This window comes from Oenanthe melanoleuca, unplaced genomic scaffold, assembly GCF_029582105.1.
Source record: "Oenanthe melanoleuca isolate GR-GAL-2019-014 unplaced genomic scaffold, OMel1.0 S056, whole genome shotgun sequence".
NCBI classification, from domain to species: Eukaryota; Metazoa; Chordata; class Aves; order Passeriformes; family Muscicapidae; genus Oenanthe; species Oenanthe melanoleuca.
The window spans coordinates 1-21,989 of NW_026612705.1; the positions used below are offsets into that span (position 1 = coordinate 1).

General features: G+C 50.1%; 1 protein-coding gene across 2 annotated transcripts; it reads right to left on the minus strand.

The window, feature by feature from the left end:
- Positions 1–6: 6 nt before the first annotated feature.
- FKBP5 (FKBP prolyl isomerase 5) lies at positions 7–18,859 on the minus strand. 2 transcript variants are annotated; one of them, XM_056515734.1, is made up of 11 exons: positions 18,788–18,859; positions 12,548–12,621; positions 10,101–10,218; positions 9,127–9,271; positions 8,785–8,927; positions 7,783–7,897; positions 4,582–4,738; positions 4,057–4,147; positions 3,270–3,353; positions 2,657–2,842; positions 7–1,337 (listed from the first exon to the last, which is right to left on the minus strand). In XM_056515734.1, the coding sequence occupies exons 2-11, from the start codon at positions 12,556–12,558 to the stop codon at positions 1,077–1,079; spliced, it is 1,311 nt and encodes a 436-aa protein (XP_056371709.1). In that variant the 5' UTR covers positions 12,559–12,621; positions 18,788–18,859; the 3' UTR covers positions 7–1,076. The 2 variants fall into 2 exon arrangements, with proteins under 2 accessions (XP_056371709.1, XP_056371710.1); XM_056515735.1 differs by having other exon boundaries at positions 18,085–18,801.
- Positions 18,860–21,989: the final 3,130 nt, after the last annotated feature.

Consider the following 21,989-nt stretch of genomic DNA (forward strand, 5'->3'; position numbering starts at 1 on the left):
TTATTTCTCTGTTAAACTGTTTAATTTCAAGAAACCTTGTAACAAGCTAAACCTCTCTCCATTTCCCTCACTTCTAGCTGGTGGGTAGAAGTGTTGCTGAACTTTCTGTACTTTTGATAAAATTTAATAAACAACCAAGCCCGAACACAAAAAAATCCATTTCCTTTGTTTATTTTTTTTAATCCTAGCTCTAAGTAAAAACAAAAAAGACTCCAGAAAAATGACTAAGTATGGATGATGGATGGATGGATGGATGGATGGATGGATGGATGGATGGATGGATGGATGGACAGATGGATGGATGGATGATGGATGGGCAGGGAAAAGAGGGATGAGGAGGTAAGGCAGAAGTGGATGGAGATCCAGGACTGAGCCATGGGTGCAGCCCACCAAGAGGGGGTGCAGGCAGGAGCACTCAGCACAGGGAAGCTCTGACTGTGACTGTGCCCATCACAGGAGGCCACCCAAGCCGAGCTCAGAGCCAGCATGGCCCTGCTCCTTGCCCGAGCCTGTTGCCCCAGCTGCTCCCCAGGGGCTGCACCAGTCACTTAATCCACAGCCTCAACCTCCAGCCACTGCTTCAGAAGAGATTATACTAAAAATGACCCACACAGATGGCTTGCAAAGCTGTGTCCTCTCTCGTTACAGTACACTGGGTTTTGTTCAGTGGAATTTTGGATGGGAGCCTGCTCTGAGACAGTGATCTCTGCCCCAGCAGAGGAGCAGGTATTGCCTTACCAGCTTCAGGAAATCCATACTATCATGTCTCAAAAACCCCTGCTAGAGGTGGAATGATACTTCATTTTATAGGGACCAGGACGTCATCAACAGTCACTAGCTGGGAGCAGCAAAATCAAATACCAATGCCAAGCCTGCTACCAGCCCCTGCCAGCTCACACTGCAAATGCTTTTATTGATGATTGAGCACCTGATGGCAGCCTCTGCATGAGAGAGACCAAGAAGTAAAACACTTCTTCACACTGCAGCAGGCTCCATCCTCCATCCTGATCTATAACTTGGTTTAACCCATCTCTTCTCACCACAAACCAAGCATCCCTCAGCACAACCCTGGATGGTCAGAAATGAGCAACACTCACCTTTGCATCCCTCTCTGCAAACTTTGTGAACATGTTGGCGTAGATCCTCCGGTCCCGCTCGTTGTGCTCCTTCGTTTTCTTCTGGCACACAGAGATCTGGCATTTTGCTGCTTTGTTCTGTGGATTCACTTCCAGCACTTTTTGAAAGTCACATTTGGCCAGCTCGAACTCATTCATCAATAACCTGGCTTCACCCCTCCTGTACAAGCCTTTCTCATTGTCCTGGTCCAACCCCAGAGCCTGGAAACACACACACAGGTCTGTGTTAACATCTCAGAGCCCTCCCAAGAGATCTCCTGCAGCTGAAGCCTCAATAAATCTGTCAAAATTAGGACAAGGTGGCTCCAAATCTCCAGAGCGTTTGCATCTTACTCGACAAAAACTGCCTCATCTCCATCAGCAGTAGGGAGATCATTAGTATAGTTTTATTATCTCTCCTTGCTCAAAATACTCCTGAGTGTGGCAGTCAGTGTGAGACAACCCCACAGGCAAGAGATCAAGTGTAAAGATTAAATCCAAGCCCTTTTGTCTCCCTGTTTTAGCAATGATATTTTAGTAAAAGCTATTTATACACCTCAGGTGTGATTTACCCTTTAGATTAAAACAAATATATTTCCCATATACAAGATACTTAAATCTAAGCCTTTTATAAAAGAATTCAGAGTCTCCTGACAAAAAAAAAGGTCAAAGATCTTTTAGGGACTGACAAAGCCCCATCCCACCCCTTGGTGGACTTGGAGATCTGCTGCAGCTCCACTGAGCTTGCCTGTGTGACACTCAGAGCAGAACTCAGTGCCCAGCCCCAGCCTGGGCAGACCCAAACACCTGCCCAGGCTGTGAGTCTACACAGATCCATTCACACAGATGAATGGAAGAAGAAAAGCTGCTGTAAATGCATGCCCAGGTGGATTCTGAACCCCTAAAGGCCCCTGTGGTCCTGCAGTCTCTGAGCACTCAGCATCCACAGGCACCTCCAGGTGCAGAAGGGATGCCACCATCCCACTGCTGTTTGAAAATTCCTTCTTATATGACAAGGAATTTTAAAAAATCCCATCAAACTCTTGTTCTCCCAATGAGAACATGCAGAAGAAGAGGATGTTCTATCCCCAGGCTTCTGCTGATACCTTAGGATTTTAGCCTTTATATTTTTCACATATTTGTAATCCTGCAATTCTTTAGTCTGTAACTCTAAACTCCATATAGTGTGAGCTGCTGCTTTCCCATTTTGACAAAACAATTCCTCTCCAGGCCTGGGAATCAAGAACACTGCCTCAGGCCCTGAGAGTGAATTGGGGGCAGGAAACTGGGGGCAAATTATTTCACTACCTGAAGCTGTAATGGAAAGATTAACCCCCAATGGACCAAACTTATAAAGTGTGAGAACTCATCACCCATCATCCATTTGTGGGTGTAACCCCTGGGTGAGCTTCACCTGCCCTGAATGTACCTGAAGGCCTTCAATAAATACAACTTTTTATTCCCTTAATTTTGTCTGGCCTGTTTTTAGGTAGCCCACAAAGGCATCACTTTCTGGGCAGCCAGCACCAGTGCAGCTCTACCTTGTCACAGCACTCGACTGCCTTGGTGTACTCCCTCAGCTTCAGGTAGCACATGGCCAGGTTGAGGAAGGCAGCCAGCAGGAAGGACTCTGAGGCTTTAGACTCCTTTTCAGACAAGCCATACTCCATTTCCAGCCAGGACACAATCTTCCCATACTGAATCACTGCCTGCAGGTACTTGCCTTCCTGGGAAGAGCAAAGACAGGCTCAGTCTGGCACTGGAGTGTCCCCTGAGCAGGTGACAAGTGTAATGGGGCTGTTCAATAAAAACAGGAAAGGAGGAGGATCCCAACTGCTACAGACCAGAAGGTTTGGGAAGAGTTGAGTCAGAACACTGGGGAGCTGGGATGCCCCAGCTGGGAAGGGGAATGCAAAGCCCCTCAGCCCTGGCCCCAGCGTGGGAAGGGTTTGATCTGCTGTCCTGCTCTGCAGGGAGCACACAGAGCCAAGGCAATGGGAAAGGATCAGATACCTCAGGGAGCATCAACGAGTGAGACAAAGGCAGAGGGAGGGCAAGACTCGCCTTCCCCAGCCCTATCATGGCTTCTCTGACACTGATGGCTCACAAATTTAGTCCCAGCTCCCCTCCTCTGCCACCCCCAAGTTCACAAACCTTGAAGTACATCGTGCCCTTCTCCTTGACCACGGCTGCCTGCTCCAGCTTCTCCTTGGTGTCCATCTCCCACGACTCCTTGGCCTGCAAAGGAATACTTGGAGCACTCCCAGTGGAGAAGAGCAGCCTCCCCTGCCCCAGGACCAGGTCACTCTCTGGGACAGCATGGTGACACTCAGGGCTGCACCAGAGTGTGGAGACAGGTCCTGCCCCTGCTTTGGCCACAGTGATGGCACAGACAGGGGACCCATCCAGGGATGTGCAAATCCCATGGATTTCTCCAGCATCCCATGCCCAACATTCTCATGGGCACAGCCATGTGCAGTCCAGGAGTGAAAAAAGAAGAAAAAAAAAAGAGGGAAAAGGAGAAGAAAATAAAAGGAAAATAAGAAAAAATTGAGAGGAAAAAGCAGAAAATGGAGAAAAAGGAAAAAAGAGGATTAAAGAGGAGGAAAAAAGAGAAAAAGGGAGAAAAAAAAAAAGGAGGGGGGAAAGAAAGAGAAAAAAGAAGAGGGGGGAAAAAAGCAAAAAGAAAAAATAATATTGAAATAAAAAGAAAGTACAAAAGGACAAGGTTAGGAACAAATAAGACACCCAGCCTTGGACCTCAGCCACAAGAATAAAACAAACCAACAGAGAAGAACAAATGAAGAACACGAAGCTCCTCGGTGACGTGTCCACTTCAGCAGGGGTTGGGCTGCAGCCACACCAGGGACAAAGGCTGGAGGCTGCACAGGCCCTGACATTCCTGTGAGCCAGGGAGGGGCTGCAGCCCCTCTGCCCTCACCTTCTCAAAGCTCTTCAGGGTCACCTCGTACACCAGCTCCGTGTTCCCCTGGATGCCATATTTTGGCTTCCCAGCCTCCCCAAAGCCGTACCTGCAGGGCAGGAGGAGGCACTCAGAAAAGAGAGAAAAAGCTCATTTTCAGCAGGGCTAGCCCAGAAATGCAGACCCAGGTTGTCACCCACAGCTTTGTAGCATTTTGGGACAGGGTGATGTTACTCTCCTCCCTGTGGTTATACAATGCATTTATTGGGAATCATCTCTTCTTGTCTGCACCAAAGCCATCTTTTCACACAGGCTTCCCTCCAGCCTTGGTCATTACCAGGGAGACATTTTTATCTTGGACTTGGATAAAACCCTTTCACCTGTTTGTTTTTAAAGCATCTCAATATTCCTGTTTACATGCCACTGGTCACTCCTGCTGTTCCTGCTGGTGTTCTCTGACACTCTCCTATTTTCAGGATCACCACCTTCCACAAGGGCTGGAGGCTGAGACCCACCCAGCATCCCTGTGGAGCTGCTCCTCACCGTGGGCTGAGGTAGAGGATGCAGTGCTCTCCCCTCTGCATCTTCTCCAGGGCCTTGTCAATGCCGATGGGGATGTCGTGGTCCTCCCCCTCGCCCACGACGAATTTCACGTCCTTGCAGTCGAACCTGCGGCCGCCACAGAATCCCTCCAGGTGAACTGCAGGGGGGCAAGAGGGGCAGGGTGGCACCCACAGTCACCCAAACCTTGGGGAAAGGTGGGCTCCAAAGTGTCTTAGAGAACATTTTATAAAGCAGCTCAGCAGAGCGTGGAAGAGGGAAGACCCAGGGCTGGGGGCAGCCTGGAGGAGAAGAGGGATGGGGAGGGCTTGGGAACATTGCTGAAAAGCAAGGCAGGCATAACCCAGGACCAAACAACAGATAAACATCGTGACTAATATGTTCCCCTCGTACTCAAGTGCACGAGTCAAGTCTTACTGGAACTGGATATTGCTCCTGGCACGGCGCCATGCAGAGTTTATCACGGTGATTACAAATCTTCTATACTGTGCTATACTGCCTTGACTCCTGCCTCAAAAACAAGGCCGTGTTCTCCCGACTCTGAGAACTCAAAGTACAAGATAAACTTTTTTATTTTTAATCTTCAACCAGGAGCTGTGCTGTTCCAGCCCCAGACGCTGGCAGAAGCGCAGCCAGAGCTGACACTGGGTACCTGGCACATTCACCACCTGGCACTCCTGGCTGGCTTTCCACAGCAAGATTATTCTTTATTTATTCAAACCTGAAGATGTTCCAGGCTTTGGGGACGCTTTTACAGCCTTTGCATTCTGCTTGCAGGGTAAAAGGCAAACACAAATGCAGGCAGGCATCAAGTAAAAGCAATTTCACAAGGAACTCCTACATATTGTTAAAAAAAACCAAAACAACAAAAACAAACAACAACAACAAAAAAAAAGCTTTGTAAGAGGAAAAATTCGCAACTGTGCCTAAAGGTTTTGCAGCCTGCAAAGACATGAGCTCTACCTTTGCTTGAGGGGAACAGAATAACAGAATGCAACCTGAGATGCTGCAGGGCACTGAGCATCCTGCTGTGGTGGCAGGTGAGGGGCAAGCTGGGTACCAGAAACAGCCACAAGGCTCTGCACAGGAGAGCTGCAGCCTGGGCTGAAGGAAATCTGTGTCACTCCCCTGCCCTTGGACCTACAGAAGTTCTTAGGATGAGGGACAGGAGCTGGCAGCCCCCATTCCATAAGAGAACCCAAGGATGGGCTCCTCACTGCAGGGGCAGGACACCAGGCTTGGCCTGGTCACCCCACTCTTGCCACCAAAGCCATGCTGTGACTCAAGCAGAGGATGGATGCTCAGGTGCTTGCCAGCTCCCTAGGACACATCCTGCATCCATCAGTGGTGCACAGTGACCACAGCAGTCAGGCTGCTGTGAGCTCACCCAGCTTGGGATGAGGAGAAAAAGCAAATCCAGCTCCTCCAGGGACTACCTCTGCTTTTGCACTACCCAAAACCAAGGTGGCTGGTTTTTTTAGGCACAGAAAATGTGGAAAATTTACCTAAAAAACAGGTAACCCAGTCACCCCACAGCACTGTGCATCTCCCAGCTTGCTCCTAACGAGCACAGATCCATAATCCCTGACCCCAAAAGCAGCACTACAGCTCCCCCAGGTCCCACATCCCCTGTGGGATGCAGCAGTGATGGGAAGATCCACTTTAAAAGTGGATGCACAAGGGGATGTTGTGATCCTTGCTTCCAAGGATAGCTCTGCTCTGTTTTAATTGCACAGTAAACACACCGAGCACAGGGGGGAAAAATCTCTGCTCGGGTTTCCAGGAGTGGGTCAGCTGGTTCAGCAGCTCTTGGATTACAGAGAAAAAAAAGTCACTGAAGGAACATCACTCCGGTTGCAGCTCTGACTTATTGTTCTCTCAGTGCCTGCAGCGATTTTGTTTTTGAAGAGCTGAGAACAGAGTGTACTGAGTGCGGCTGGCACACGAACTTGATGTGCTGACAGCAATTTGTACTCAGATTAAAAACGGAGAAGGAGGAGGGGTGGGGGGGGAAAGGATGTAACAAAAGCTGGAATGCCAGATTTCAACTGCAGCACAGGTTTTAGGGAGCAGAACTGGGGTTTAGGGTCTGTAAAACTTAAAGTCTATAAAAACCTGGAGGTACTTGCTGCTGGAAGTGTGGTTTCTTCCAGCACCTCCCAAAACACCCAGCTGAGGTAAACCATCACAGCCCTGCCCCAGGGTGGACTGCTGTGTCCCCCCAGCACAGTGACCACCACTCAGACAGTAGAATCTGAGTCAAAATCTCATTTTCTCCTAAAGGAGAGCCTCGTTAGAAGAACCAGCCACTTAAAGCTTTCTAAGCTTTCACAGCTCAGATTCAATTTCTCAGTGCTAAAAGGACTTTAGGATCTTTGGGTACAGGACCTCTGGAATTAAGAAAAGAAAGTAAATGTCTCCCATATGGAGTGAGCTCTGTGTGTGTGTCTGAGTGGTTCTTGGGAAGGAAAATCCCCAAACCCCAGTCTGCCTCCCCCGTCCAGCCCCATGAAATGTCTGCTCCAGAAATGGGACCAGAAGAGGGAGAGCCCAATGGGATGTGAGCTCCTCATCCTCCTGTGTCAGCTGAGACCACCCCAGCCTCAGCAAACCCCTTGTAATAATTTCCTTCCCCCAGCCATCAACAGCCCTGTGGCCATAAGGGAAGGAAAAAGCCCCATTCTGTAAAGGATGTGATGAGACACCCCAAAAACACCATCAACATTGCAATGAGGAGGCCAAAGAAACTGCTGAGTGTCCAAAATACTCAGCAAGTGCCAGGGAAGGAAGGGTTGGCAGCTGTTTGGAGACAAGGCAGAGGCACATCCCAGAGCACTCTGGACACTGCAGAAGGGTCAGGGGAGACAACAGAGCCCTGAAACCCCACGGGGGTTTGCTTCTTCCATCCTCTCCCCAGCCACTGCCTGAGCAGCTCTGGGGTTTTCCTGAGCTGCTGGTTTTCCACCCAGCCCTGCAGGGCAGCAGCTGTGGCACAGCCAGCACAGGGCTGGCCAAGGAGAGCTCAGAGGAGCATCCCCAGCTGCTCTCCAGCCCATCTGGCCTCTGGGTGGATGTAACTGCATCCCAGCCACCTTCAGCCCGTGCTCTGCCAGCAGCTCCTCGCCAGGATCAGCTCAGGACAGGCTGAGCTCTCCAGCTGTCCCACAGGGGACCAGCACTCACTCTCCACGGTAGCACCTTCGTTAGGGTTGGAGTAACCTTCTCCCTTCCTCTTGATCCTCCGGATTATTCCTCCATCCTCAAACAAGTCCTCGCCTTTGAAGTCAAGCAGCTCGACCTAGAAAATCAAAAAGAAAAAGTGGGCAGAGAGTAGGGAGGGGGAAAGGAGAAGAGAAAAACAACAGAGAGCCACAAAGCAGCAGTTCATCCTCTGGCTGGAGAACCAAGCCAGCTAATTCTCTGTTCAGCTGACGAGCAGAAGTTGCCCATAAAACCCAGATCCAAACCACAGCATAATACACCAGATTTATTAGAAACTGGGACACATCCAGTACCTGAAGCATAACACAAAGTAACAGCAAAAATAAGTTTATTGAACCTGTAAGGGTACAGCACAGTTGCTGCTGGAAGATGCTGTGAAAGTCTCCCAGCATGTGCAGGAGCTTCCCCTTCATCCTCTGATGGGATCAGCTCTGACTCTCAGCTTAGTCCACACTCGACTTGGAAAGCCTGAGCCTTAATTTAGGACAGACTCCCTCCTCCTTCCGTGTCCCAACCAGCCCTGCCCAGGGAGCCCCCTGTGCCAAAAACTCAACTTTCCTTCCACCCCTCAGCACTAATGGTTTTTTAGCACCTGGAGGCATTTCCCAGCTGCTTTCTCCTTCCCCTGTGCATGCTGGAACCAGGTATCTGCCCACTCCCCACCCCAGCACCAGCACTCTCCTAAGCTGGAGTTTCAGTCCCAGCCTTCCAGCTCAGACACACATTTCTGAGAAAGCCCTGGCAGCAGTTCCTGGAGCAGAGGGACACGTTTCAGGAATCCAAGCTGGGTTGGGTTTCTTTTTTGTTGCTGTGGATTTTTTTGTTGTTTGGAATTTGGTTGTTATTATTATTATTATTATTATTATTATTATTAATTTTTAAATTTTTATTTCTGAGCTGGCTGGCAGGGCAGGAAGGAAGCAAGCTTGCTCATGCACACATCAGCTCACCAGCATTACTTGCCTCGAAAAAGAGGGTGGCATTGGAGGGGATTTTGGGGGCACTGCCAGCAGAGCCATAGGCGTACTCAGGTCTGCAGAGCAAGTAGCAGATCTCTCCCTTCTTCATGGTGGCCACCCCAATGTCCCATGCCTTGATTACCTGACCTAGGAGAAAGGCAGATGTCAGGCAGGAGGGAGCAACCAGCAGGAAAAAAACCCAGACCGGGTGCAGCAAGGATGGTACCCAAAAAAATCCCAAAATCACAAGTCACTTAAGGCAGGGCTGACCTGTCCAGCTGTCCTGCAACAGTTGATCCCCCAGCCCAGGGTGATCCCACCTCCAGCATGCCCTGCAGCAGCTCACCCTTGCCCAGGCTGAAGATGAAGGGCTCGTTCCGATCCCGGCTCGAGTCAAACTTTTTCCCGTTGGCCAGTTTGCCTTTGTAGTGCACATAAACCTTGTCTCCAATCATGGGAGACTCATCCTCACTCCCAGGTCTCTTAATGATCTGAGAGAGAGAAACCACCCATGAGCCATGGGACAGCAAAGGATGCACATGGAGGGGAGAGAGATACACACACACATGCATTTACATTAAAATATATATACACACATGCATATACACCCCAGTGCTGCTCTAAATAACAGGAAGACTCAAGGTGGAGCTATTCAGTTTGCCCCTAAATTTTCCCTTCATCAGCTCCTAAAAACAAATCTCAAGCTGGAGCCACAGCAGTGGAGCTGGGAGCAGAGACCAGTCCACAGTGGGTGGATAAACACCAGGTTTTTATCCAAACCTGCAGTGAATGCAGCTCCCCTCGCTCTCTGTCCGTACACATTTTACTCACAGGGGTGTGTCAGCTCACTACTCACTCCTTGTCAACACTTTTTTCTGAACGCTGCAGCCGGGAACAAGCAGTTCTGGAGCTGGGGATGGAGCAGGGGAGGATGCTATTCTTGGAGGAAAGGTCCTATTCAAGTGGAGAAGTGTAAGTGCTGAGGAGCAGAACTATCCAGAAACGGCCCTGAATATGAAAAAGGGGCTGTGGAGCAGACTGGGTGACCTCAGTAATGTGCTCTTTCTAATGTTTGTGAGTCACACACAGAAATGCTTTGTGGGTTTACAGCTAATAATGTGATTAGGAACACAATAGCAGTGAAATTCATGGAGCACCATCCTCAACCACCACTCCATCCTCCTTTACTCCAAGAAATGCTCATCCCCTTTGCCTTTGAAATGAAAGAACTCGATCCTACAGCCCTGGAACTGTGACCCTGAGGGCTGGGAAGGTGACCATGCCCCCCAGAGTGCATGGATCTTGGCAGACCCCCCTCACCTTCAGCACCCCTCGGTCCTTGGATGGTGTGATGTCCTCCCCTCGCTCAGCCAGAGCTGCTGCCTGCACCTCCCCTTCACTCTTGGTGGCCTCATCAGTGGTCATGGTCTCCTTGGACCTGGGGGGACACAGCACAAACCCTGTCAGCCTGGCAGGACCATGGGAGGTGGTGGGAGAGGAAAGGGTTTCTCACCCTGGATGGAAAGGCAAGGCACAAGCAAGCATTTTCCCCCCAAAATTAAAGCAAACCCAACACCAAAAGAATCCCAGCTATTTGGGTGGATAATGAGAAAACTCACAGCAAGAATCCAAGGAACTGGGGGATTTTTTAGGCAAACTGCTGGAGCACTGTGCTCCCAAATGTCACCACATAAGCAGCCAAGGTGCTAGAAAAGCCAAGTTTTCCATTGAACACAGACTTTTTCCAATGGTTCCTGGTGAAAAAAAGAATTGCCTACAGTTTCAAAAACATATTTCCTGATGATTTCCTTCAGACCATGGGGCTATTTTGGTAGCTGCACTGCTGGGCGACACATCATCAAGGAAACATGTGACGGAGAATTAGAAAGCGATGGGTTTTTAAGACATAAACCAGATTCTATTACAGCCACTCTAATTGCCAAACTTTCCCACAGCCTTCAGCATGGAAGCTGATGTTAACCAGCAGGAGAAATCATTCATTTGGGGGGATTCAAAAAGAGCAAAGAAAGGATGTTTTCAGCTCCAAGGACAGATAAGTCCTGCTGCAAAGAAGAATTGCTTTCCTCGCACCCGGGTGGAAAGGGAAGGACTCGAGCCTGGCCCCCCCAGCACAGGAAGCCACCGAGACACAAAGAGCCCTGAAATGGAAGAAGCAAAGAGAAAAATAAAGGAACTACTTGTTGCAAGGCTCAATTATCACAGTCTTTGGGGTGATATTTAATGGGATTCTGTGTCTGCTCCCTTTTCTCTGCGCTGCTGGGGTTTCAGATGGGAACATCTTGAAAGCAAAGCACTTAAAAAGCAAAGCAACACGTGGTGAGACCCATTATCTCCCAGGTATTTATTGGAAAACGTGCCATGGGTTACTTTGGAAGAAATGTTTGATGATGTGGGTGGTGATGTGCTGGTTACCCCAAAGGGTGATGGATGCCCCATTCCTGGGAACATTTAGGTGAGTTTGAAACCCATTTCATGATTCAGTGATTTGGGTTGCTGGGATGATCCTTATTCCATGATTCAGTGATTTGGGTGCTGGGATGATCCTCAAGCCACCACATCCTTCCTCTTGATGAGGAGTGAAGAGATGGTGGTGCCCATCCCAGCATCAGCACCCTGCACCAGCTCAGGGCTTCTCAGCACAGATCCTGTGCAGCACCAGGGAAACATCATCCCATAAAGACCAGGAGAAGCCCAAATATCAGGGAAACTTGCCCAAGAATTACCAGAACCTCCCCAGGTCCACCAAGCAGGAGACGGACAGGGAGGTGCTGGCTCCAGCTCGCCTCTTGCTAAATCCCACCAAGAGACATCTAAAAATACACCCTACGCATCCTTCTCATTATTTTTCTACGTAAGCAATTAGAAGAGTCATCCAGGGAAGCTGGCCAAGGCGGGAGGGAGGGGAGAGCTCTGCGTCAGCAGCAGTGGGAGGGATGGAGCCTGCAGCACCCAGCTAGGAAGATGTGGCCCACGTTATGAAAGAGCTCAGGGCTTCTCCGTCCAGCAAAAACAGCTCCAACTAGGTTAGAGAAAAGAGTGCACTGCTCCCACTTATCTCCCATTTGGAGCGACAGGAGGAGGCTGGCCAAGGGCCAAAATCGCAATTAATTTGAAACAAACAGTTGTAGGGGGAAAAAAAAAAATATCTGCTACTCCCTGAGGTTTAAATAGTGAGCAGGCAGGGATGTCACTGAGCACAGCAAGCCTGAACCTTCTTGTTTGTATGCTCTGCATACAGGGAAGGCATTAATTGATTACTCTGTGCAATGCCCCTGGGTGTTTCTGACACCCCAAGCAGATCCTGCTGCTACTACACACAGGATTAATGTTGTAAATCTGTAAATGAAGCCAGGACAAACCATCCTCCCTCCTGTGAACATCCACAATGCTCTGTTTCCCTGGGATATAAACACGGATGGGTCAGAGAAGCACAGAAATAATGAAACCAAGCCTTTTAATTCCCTCTCCACACAGGTGTTGCTGTCTCCCAACACTGAGAAAAAGGTGAAAATTCAGAGGGGAGAATGGGATGCAGATGTCTGACCCTGGGCTGAGGACAGACAGGTATCACACATGCTAGGGTTTCACCAACCACACGATCCCCAGCCACGTTTCCTAGAAATCGGCATACCGGGAATCTGCCAGCTCCAAATGGAAACTTCATGCTGCAGATCCCTCCCAGAGGCTCGCAGGAGGGGAAAGGGATGGGGAACAGCAAGGCTGGGAGGGGTTTTGAGGGGTCTCACCTTGCCACCATGCAATCTCTGGAGGTTTGAAGGTGCAGGGAGACTCCAGGCCCAGAGACACAGAGGGGAAATACCTGGTAAGAAGAAGAGGGGGACAAAAAGAAAAAAATATTAAAAAAATCACATATGCTTTATTCTAAAATAGGATTTTAGAAGAAGGGAGAACAGAGCACTTTGGAGCCATGCTCCACCATGGTCAGAGAGGGGTGATGAAGACTATGGCCAAAACCAGTTTTGACTCGCTGTTTCCACAAAACAGCATCTTACCATCAACTTTAAAAAAAAATAAATCAAAGCTATATCCTGTCCAATTGTTTCACTGGGAAGAAAATTAACAGGATGAAAAAATCAGAGTTGGCTGCTCTGGGGTTTGTTTTTTAAGACCCACTTAGCACAAAGCACTTTCACTTCCACGGCACCACAACAGCCCTAAAAGCTCTGGATTGCAACACAGGAGGGAGTTTCTTGAAAATGCAAAGGTCAGGCTTAAAAACAACAAATCTGAAAGCACAGCAGGGGGATGTGGGGCCCTTGATCCTGGTGATCACAGCCCCAAATCCCAGCCCCTGGTGCACACCATCCTCCAGCCCCAGCACAGACTGATAACGAAGAATAACCCAATTAGTGCAGCAGCTGACTCTCTCCACTGTCCCACGGTGGATTGCTTCCCCTTCCATCACAAGAACTCCTTTTTTTTTAATAAAATCCCTTCTTGCTGAGCAAGCTGTGCCTGGGAAGACCAGAGCAGTGATTTCTCCTGGATGAGGGTGTTTTAAGACACCTCAGGGCCAGCCTGCTGAGCAGAGACCAAGGAAGGTGATGGTAATAAGCTAAAATTGGGATTTCTAACAAAATATGACCTTCCTAAGATGGACAAGCAGCTTCACAGAATCCTCAGCTGCACCCCAACACACAAAGACATACCCAGACATTGAGTGCAGTTTCTCACACTCACACATCACAGTTAATTAATATTTTATTTTTTATATTTTTTTTTTAAATTCTGGCCACTTGACTTTCTCCCCCTCCTTCAAAATAAACAGAGAAGCCATAAAATTGGAACTATTGTTCACCAACTAAGAACTCCCACGGATCAATTTACTTCCTAGCGTGCACGTTGTGCAAGCAGCCAACACCCTGGGCATGGTAACTTCCACTCAAACAAAAAACCAAAATGCAAACAGAGCTGCTTGAATGGCACAGCACCTTGAGAAGCCCCCCTGGCACCCAGGGTGAGCCCTGATTCACAGGGACCAAAGCACAGTCCTGGTCTCCAACCCTGGTACCAAACTGCCACCCACACCATGGGGACACTGCAGCCCCCAGCCACCTCCCAAAAGAGGAGCAGGTATCTGCCTGTTACCAGAAAAGCAGCCACAGGGGCAGCTTTTAAAACCATTAAGAGGATAACAAAATGAAAATGAAAACTTCTGTATGCAGCTCACTTAAATACAGTGGTGGATATTCCCTTCACATTGGTTTCATCATTCTGCCTAGCTAATAATCTTAAACTTCTGAAATAATTTTATTTAAGGTTCAAGTCATAACTAATTGTTTTTGGTTTTTTTTAATATGTGGAATAAGAGGCTTATATAAATAAGAGTTCCTCAGCTGCAGAGAGAAGAACAAGTGAGCAGGATGGGTCACTAACCCTGCCAGAACAAATATCCCAGGCAGAAGCAGGATGGGTTCAGTGTCTCTGCACCCCCTGGAGGGAGGTGCACAGGCCCGTGCCAGCAACACACAAAGGACTTTCAGAGAGGAGTGGTGTTATCACCCTAGTTTACAATATAAACCCATTAAAAATTATCTGGCTCCTCTGCTGGTTTTCTAGCAAGTAAATGCTTGCTTGGTGGCTTTCCCAGGTCGCTTCAAAATAAAAAAAAAAAAAAAAAATAATCAGAGGGATAGAGCTCCTCTGAACTCTCTTGTGAGCAGCCTGTGGTCCATCTCCTCCAGAATACAACACCCTCCACTTTCATGTGAAAGGGAATTAAGAGAAAAAAAAGCAGCATTTTCTTTTCTCCTCCCTTATTTTGAAGGACAAACTTTTATCAGGGAAAGCAAAATCCACAGACATTAAGGGTAGCTGCTGTCCCCAGAGGAGAAGGTGCCAGGGGCAGGATGAGGCTGAGGATTTTACACACAGATGCTCTGCACCTCCTTTCCTACCTGCCCCAAAGCCCCCAAACCCCTGGCCCCAGCAAGGATTTCAGCTCCTTCCACCATAAAAATCACAAGGCTCTGCCACAAGAACAGATCCTCAAAACTCTGGAAGAAACAGGAATGCCCAAAGTCTTTTCTCTGCACCAGCCTGCACCCATCCTGCCCCTGAGAGGCTGACACAGCTTTTGATGATGGCTAAAACAAAATCATCAAAGAAATGTAGTAATAATGAAATATAGTAATAATGAGTATATAAACAGTCTGAGCTCCTTGTGAGATGCTGGCAGGGAGGCCAAGCACCCTAACAAGCTCAGAGGTCAAAATATAGAGACACGTAACAGTGGGGAAGGCAATTTCCTAAAGCTTTCATAAATTGGGATTATGTAACTGGACAGGAAAAAACATAATAATATAGCCAAGCAGGTTATATAAACCATCTATAAAATGTGAGAAAGTACTTGACATCCCACTACCCACTCCTTGGCACCCTCTCACTGGGTTTTCTGCTACCAAAAATGAGCAGGCTCCTTTCAGTCGTGTCTTCTCCCCTGGTCAAAACAACCAGGGACAACAGAGCAGCTGAGCTTTTTGGAATGAAATATTCCACCTCTGGCTGCTAAATGTGAAGTTTCCCTTCCCATACAGCACACCAAGTGAAGTCCAAGCCCTCCACAGGCGACTCAGAGCAGCCTCCTGGCAGCAGCTACATCAATGCTGAGCAAACTGAATTTCAAGTGACAGCTTGGGGGGACTAAAATAAATAGAAAATGGGAATAAACAAGAAACTCCTTGTTTGCCAATTCTGTTTTAATTTAGCTTTTTCTCTGGAATAAATGTGGCAATCAAACTTGGATTTATTTAATTTTTTTTTTGTTGGTTGTTTGTTACTAAAAGCATCCCACTGCTCGCAAGAGGTTTGGGGTTTTCTCCAAGCAACTTGCAGCCAGGTGACCCCTGGCAGTGGGAATGCTGTGTTTGATGATTTATCCCCACACAGGAGGGTTCAGCATCCCAGAGGTGAATCCTGAGGGGGGAATCCCTGGCTCAGCAGCTCTGGCACCCAGAAATAACTCAGCACCCAAAACCATCTGCCTATAAAAGCCAAATTATTTTGGGCAAACGGCAATTCCCAGTGAAACACCAGCCTGCTCTGGTGCCAAATGAGGGTTTCTTGGAGAAGCAACACAAACTGCAGGAGGGGACAGGGGTGGCACTGCCATGGCTGGGGACGCTGTGAGGAGCAGCAGGGGCAGAGGACACCACGGCTTTGGGGACAGAGTTGCACCCCCAGCACTTGAAATGAGGATATTTTTCCATCTAAGAGCAATACTGCTATTTACAAAGATGGGTCACTGCAGGTAGAAGATGATTTAAGTGCAGTCCCTCACCATCCCAGCTCTTCACTTCTAACAGTTACTTTACTATTATTTTCCTAATTTTCCAACGCACTCGCTTGCAAAATCAGAAATCCTTACTAATCACAATTTCTAGTTATGGAAAAAGCCTGTCAGCTCCATGACAAACAAGTTACATGAACAACTTGTACGTTAGAGCACTCGTGGCCACTTCTTTACACCCACAAGCACGAAGCATTAAAATAAAAAAAAATCCTTGCTAAGTAATATCTATTTCCCTGTTATGTACCCAAGATCAGCAGGAGCTTCACAGCTCCCTCAAGGGGCTGCAAAATCTTTATATAAATTCATGTAATTGAGAGTGACTATAAAATAAAATTTACATAAAATAACATAAAATGAGAAATAACTGAGGACAAACTATTTTTCAAACCATTTACAAAATATTTTTCCCCTGAGCCAGTCTGGGAGCTGCAGCCAGCCTGAGGAAGTCTTGGTGCCAAGCATCTCAAACCTTCCAGCAAACTTTCTCCTTCTGCAAGCAGGTAATTAATTAAAACACACGTAACTATACAGCAGTGACGTTCCTGAGGGATGCACTTTGCTTTTTACTCAGGAATTGTCCTTATTTTTTGGCTCATCCTAGCAGAAGGTGCTCTAACAGTGCTGGGAAAGGATCTCACCGTGGCTAAAGTGTGTGCTGGGCAAACACAGCCTTGGGAAGATGAGGCTATTTGCATTTATTTTTAAAAAAAACAACAAACAAACAAACAAGAGAAGATAATTGCATGAGCAATTATCCTAGCAGATATCTGTGCTCTGAGCAGGATGGGCACCATGAGCAGCCTGTACCATGCCAACCTTCCCCTCTGGACCCTTCCACCCCCCAGAGCCACCAGCAAGGCCATGTGCTATCACACACCCCTGTGCACTTCAGCAGGGGAGAAAACTTCTGCACCAACTCCCCAGAAATCTGCTGGGGGATTTTTTTCCATGGCACCACATACTTTCCTCAGCACAAACCCCACCTCCATCACCCAAGCCCTCAGAAAATCCTCAGCCACTCCTTCCTGCACCCACCAGTGAGCACAGCCGTGAGCACCCGGCTCCATCACAGCCCTGCCCTGCCCTGTCCTGCTGCACCTCTCAGGTGCTGCCACCCTCCACGCTGGGGTGAGGACCAGCACCCCTTCAAGGACCACCAACCCCCCCAGGACTCCTCCACCCCACCCCTGTGCTGCAAAACTCCTGCACTATTTGAATTCCTGCTTAGCCCCACACTCCTGTTAACCCCCTGGAAGTCACAGACATTGTTCCCTCTCTGTCAGGGATGTTTCTGTCCCCTCCCCAGAAATGCTGTCCCATTTCCAGAGTACCAGGCTGGAAATACAACCCAAGGATCTCTGACTCAAATCAAACCCACAGCACCTTTGGAAGGACAACCCATAAATGCTACAGGCTCTGCCAGATGTATTTAATGATTCTCTTCTCCCCAGCCCTTCAACAGGGCAGGGGAGGAGGCAGGAGGGAGGCAGCTTTCTCATGTTTGAAAGGCAGGAGCAATTTGTGATCTTAATTTTATCTAACTTTTAATGCCAGTTCCCAGGTTGGCTTTGATACCCCAGTGATGTCCCCACGTCCACCTCAGGTTTAACAGCTCGTTAAGGTGAAACACTATGTAAACACTGTCTTCAAAACCATAAAGCATCAGCTCCTGGTTTGTTTGTTTGCTTTTACTATATTATATTTTTAAGAGTACTTGTATTATTTGCACCGGTGGGGACAGAAACACGGTGCAGGGCTGGAGCCTCAGCTGGAAGCTGCAGCCTGGGGACACACCGATGACAGACACATCTCTCACGAGTTCCTACAGCCCATTGTGTAAAACAGAGTTTCCTGGAAGAGCAGCCTCACTCGAACGTGCATTTTAAAAACAGAAGCTCTGGAAGAGTTTTTATGCCCGGAGGGGAGGGGGAAATAGCAGAAACTTTAAAAAAATTTTAAAATCACATTTACCTTGTGCAACCACCTCTACCTGCTGCCAAAGGCTGTGCAGAGTGATGCACACAGCCGGGGGGTCTCGCGTGTCAAAAAAACCGCTTGGGCTGCACCCGGAGGCTCGACGGGGAGGTGAAGAGGGGAAAAGAGGAATCCCCTCGGGCGAGCAGCATCCCGGGCTGTGCTGGAACATCCCGGGGTGTGCTGGAACATCCCGGGCTGTGCCAGAGCATCCCGGGCTGTGCCGGAACATCCCGGGCTGTGCTGGAACATCCTGGGGTGTCCCGGATCATCCCGGGCTGTGCCGGAACATCCCGGGCTGTGATGGAACATCCCAGGCTGTGCTGGAACATCCCAGGCTGTCCCGGATCATCTCGGGCTGTGCTGGAACATCCCGGGGTATCCCGGAACATCTCGGGCTGTGCCGGAGCATCCCAGTGTCCCCAGTGTCCCCAGCACCGCCCGATGCGGGAGCTCCTCCCGGATCGCTGTGGGGGCTCCTCGGGGCAGCAACCCCGTTCCAATCCTCGCCCCACAGCACCCCCGGATGCCGCCATCCCCTTCCCCAGCCCCACAGCGATGTCCCCACAGGTATCCGGGCGGGGTCTCTCAGCCTCGGGCGCGCCTGTCCCCAAAGCCACACCGCCCTCACGCACAGCACCGCTCCAGCCCCGCAGGAGCCCACGGCCCCTCACAGGGCGCCCCGAGCCCGCGCTCCCACCTGTCGCTGTCGCTGTCGCTGTCGCCGCCGCCCGGCTCCGAGTGGCCCCGCGCGCCCGCCCGCCCGCCCCGCCCCGCGCCGGCCCCGCCCCGCTCGCATTTGATTGGCTGCGCCGCCTGCCCGTCTCAAGATCCGCTTTCCCATTGGCTGCGGAGGCGGGGATATGCAAATGAGAGCGCTGTGCCCGCGCGCTCTCCCGGGTGGCAGCGGCGGGAGCGGGGACAGGGACAGGGACAGGGGACAGGGGACAGGGGACAGGGGACAGCGAACAGGGGACAGCCCGGGCCCGGGAGCTGCCCCGCCGTGTTTGACCCCGTGCCAGCCCCCGGGGGGTCAGCTCCATGCAGCGCTGCGAGAACACCGCGGCCGCATTCAGCGCTCCTCAAGCCCCGGGATGTCCCCAAGCCCTCGGCCCCATGCGACCCCCGCAAGGACAGCCCAGCCCCGCAGCTGCCCCGCAGGTTCCTGCCTCGTTCGCCCCCAACTCCCCGTGGGTAGCCCAATCCCTCCCGGGAAACACCGCCCTGAAGTGTGAAAAATTGTCCCCTGGTTGGGGACAGAGAGATGTGGGTTTGGAGGACACAGCGGCTGCTGGAACACGCAGAAATGTTCCAGTTTGCGGTGAAGGAAATAAGATTTTTGTCAAGAGCTGCCTCAAAATACCCTCACCACCCTCCCGAGATTAGAAATCAGCGCTTTTGTTTTTAAACACCTCATCACTTCTCATCGCTGCAGCGCCTGAGCCAAGAGGGGCAAAAAAAAATTTGGAGGCAGATTTAAATTAGGACATCTCTGAGAGTTTTTAGAAAGTGGTCATTTTTTGCCGGGTTTGTTTTGTAACGAGTGCCTGCAGCTCCCAACCTGCACCTCCATTCCCACATGTTGATCCAATAAAACCCTCAGGGCCAGGCTGAAGGCAGCACTGCGTTGGTGGGTGTTCTCTCACAGGTCTGCTCCTTATGCTGTGTTCGATTTCCCCAGCTGTAATTTTGACACTGATGTCACCCATCAGAAATACAGAGTGAAAATTAAAGCCCACTTTAAAAAAGAAGGAAAAAAAAATAATTGTTTTCATGGCATTGAATTTTTCCACCTCTAAAACAACCCAGGTGAATCTTGCATCTTTGGTTTCAAACATTTGCCTCCTGGCTTTAAATTTCCAAGTGCTTTAAATATTCATTTACAAAACAAAATTAAAATATTGTGGGTTTGCAATACCAAGGAACCCCACAACATAATTCCTGAGGTAACACCAAAGCCCTGAAAAATCTCACAGGACCAATGGCACTGGTCTGTCCTTGTAATACAAAAATACTAAATTTGTTTGTTTGCATAGAAAAAAAATACATAGGAGGAAAGTATCAGAGCTGCTTTTTTAGAAGATAAAAGACATCTAAATCACTGCTATGCCAGTGCCAGAGCCCTCAGCTCACTCTGCTGTTTGGGTGGGGAGGTGTCCAAAACCTTCCACTCACCCGGTGCTGGGGTCTGCCCCGTTCACCCCCATTCCTGTAACACAACCTGGAGGAAATCTGTTCCATAAATAATCCTGTCCTGCTTTGTGACGCCTGCCAGGGGTACTGCTTGTTCCCCCTCGCCCTCCAGCTGGCCACACATGTCCTGCCCCAGCCCTGAGCCCAGCTCCGAAAGGACAGGGAGTCTTGGGGAAAGTCTGGGAGCAGGGAGCAAAGCCAAGGAACCTGCCCTGCAGGCTCCCGAGCACCTCGTGTGAGGTGAGAGCAGCGTTCCTGAAAGTGAGGAAAAAAAATAAATTAAAATAAAGCAGGGGATATTTTTATTCATCCTTGTCTTCTGCTAAAAATAACCAGCGTTAATCTGCCTCGAGAGCGTGGGGAGGAGAGGAGTCCCTCACAGTGAAGAGCCACATCAGTGAATCTCTTGCGAGTGGAGGAAGTGGTTTTTCTCTTTTCTCTTGATTTCCTTTCGTGTGTGACAGCACAAACCGATGGCCCCGGGACAGGGATCCTCCCCTTCCCGGAGGGATCAAACCCATCTTCCCCCAGAACCCAGACCCCCATTGCCCATTTTGGGGATCACAGCAGCTTTTCTTGCATCCTGAGGATGCCGCGGTGTCACCCACCCGCACCCGCGGCGTGGCCACCCCTCCGAGGGCCCCGCGTGGCAGAGCCGGGTGCCGTGGTAGTGGGAAGCTCTGTGTTTACGGAGGTGCAGCCAGGGGTTGCACAACAGGCGGCACAGAGCGGGAGAACACCGTGTCCTGCCCCTGGCTGTAGGTGCAGCCGAGCTGCCAGCGGGAATGGACGGACTGCAGCGACATGGGGACATGGGGACATGGGGGGATGGGGCAGGAGGGCTAAACCCCTTACCTGGCATGAGGACACTCTGACCCGGGGATGCAGAGAAGCTCTGAAACCGCTTTCTGTACGGAAATCCCCCTCAAATCTTCCCATGGGAAGGCCCGTGGGAGGGATGCTGGGTGTAGTCGTGGTCGCCAGACCCAGCCTGGGACACCGCTCTGACCCCTCCCGAGGCTGAGACAGCCTGGACTCACGGCTCCCACCAGGAGTACACATGTGGGGACCACCAGAGCAGTCCCTGCTCTCTCACAGCCCTGATCCTGCCCTATCTTGCAATGTGATCTTTCCAAGTGCATTTCCAACCCATAAATTACCAGATTGTGGCCCAAACCGTGGCCCCTGTTGCAAACCCCCCACCCCAAGCCAGCAGACAGTGGATCCATCCCTGAGTTCCCATCTTCCTCATGCCGCTTCCTTCCAGACACCGGGGACAGCTTTTACCAGATGAAAGGACACAAATATTTCCCCATTATCATTTCCTTTCTGAGAAAATGAGGAAAATCGCTGCCTTCCCCAGCTGGTAATGAGCAGCAGAGAAGCGGACAGAGCCCAGGGCTCCCCCAGCCCTGCCGGAGATCCAGCCCCACACGAGTCAGGGCAGGATGCAGCAGCGGGGCCGGAGCAGGGAGGATAAATAAAGTCCGGCTTTGCCGTCCTGGCGTGTGGCCACTTCTAACACAAAGTACATTCCGGTCTGGACGTAACGAACTGTACCAGCCTCCGCCGGGGAGGGCGGGTGGCTGCGGGTGGCCGGGGGTGGCCGGGGGTGACCGGGAGTGTCTGGGGGTGTCTGGGGGTGGCTGAAGGTCGCTGGGGGTGACCCGGGGTAGCTGGAAGTGGCCGGGGTGGCTGGGGGTAGCTGA

Bases quoted from the DNA above. Each gene is read 5' to 3' on its own strand.
- FKBP5 (XM_056515734.1), bottom strand. The intron at 4,148-4,581 runs GTGAGGAGCAGC...CCTGCCCTGCAG, and splicing joins ATCCTCTACCTCAGCCCACG to GTACGGCTTTGGGGAGGCTG. The intron at 2,843-3,269 runs GTTTGTGAACTT...TGCTCTTCCCAG, and splicing joins AGGGCACGATGTACTTCAAG to GAAGGCAAGTACCTGCAGGC.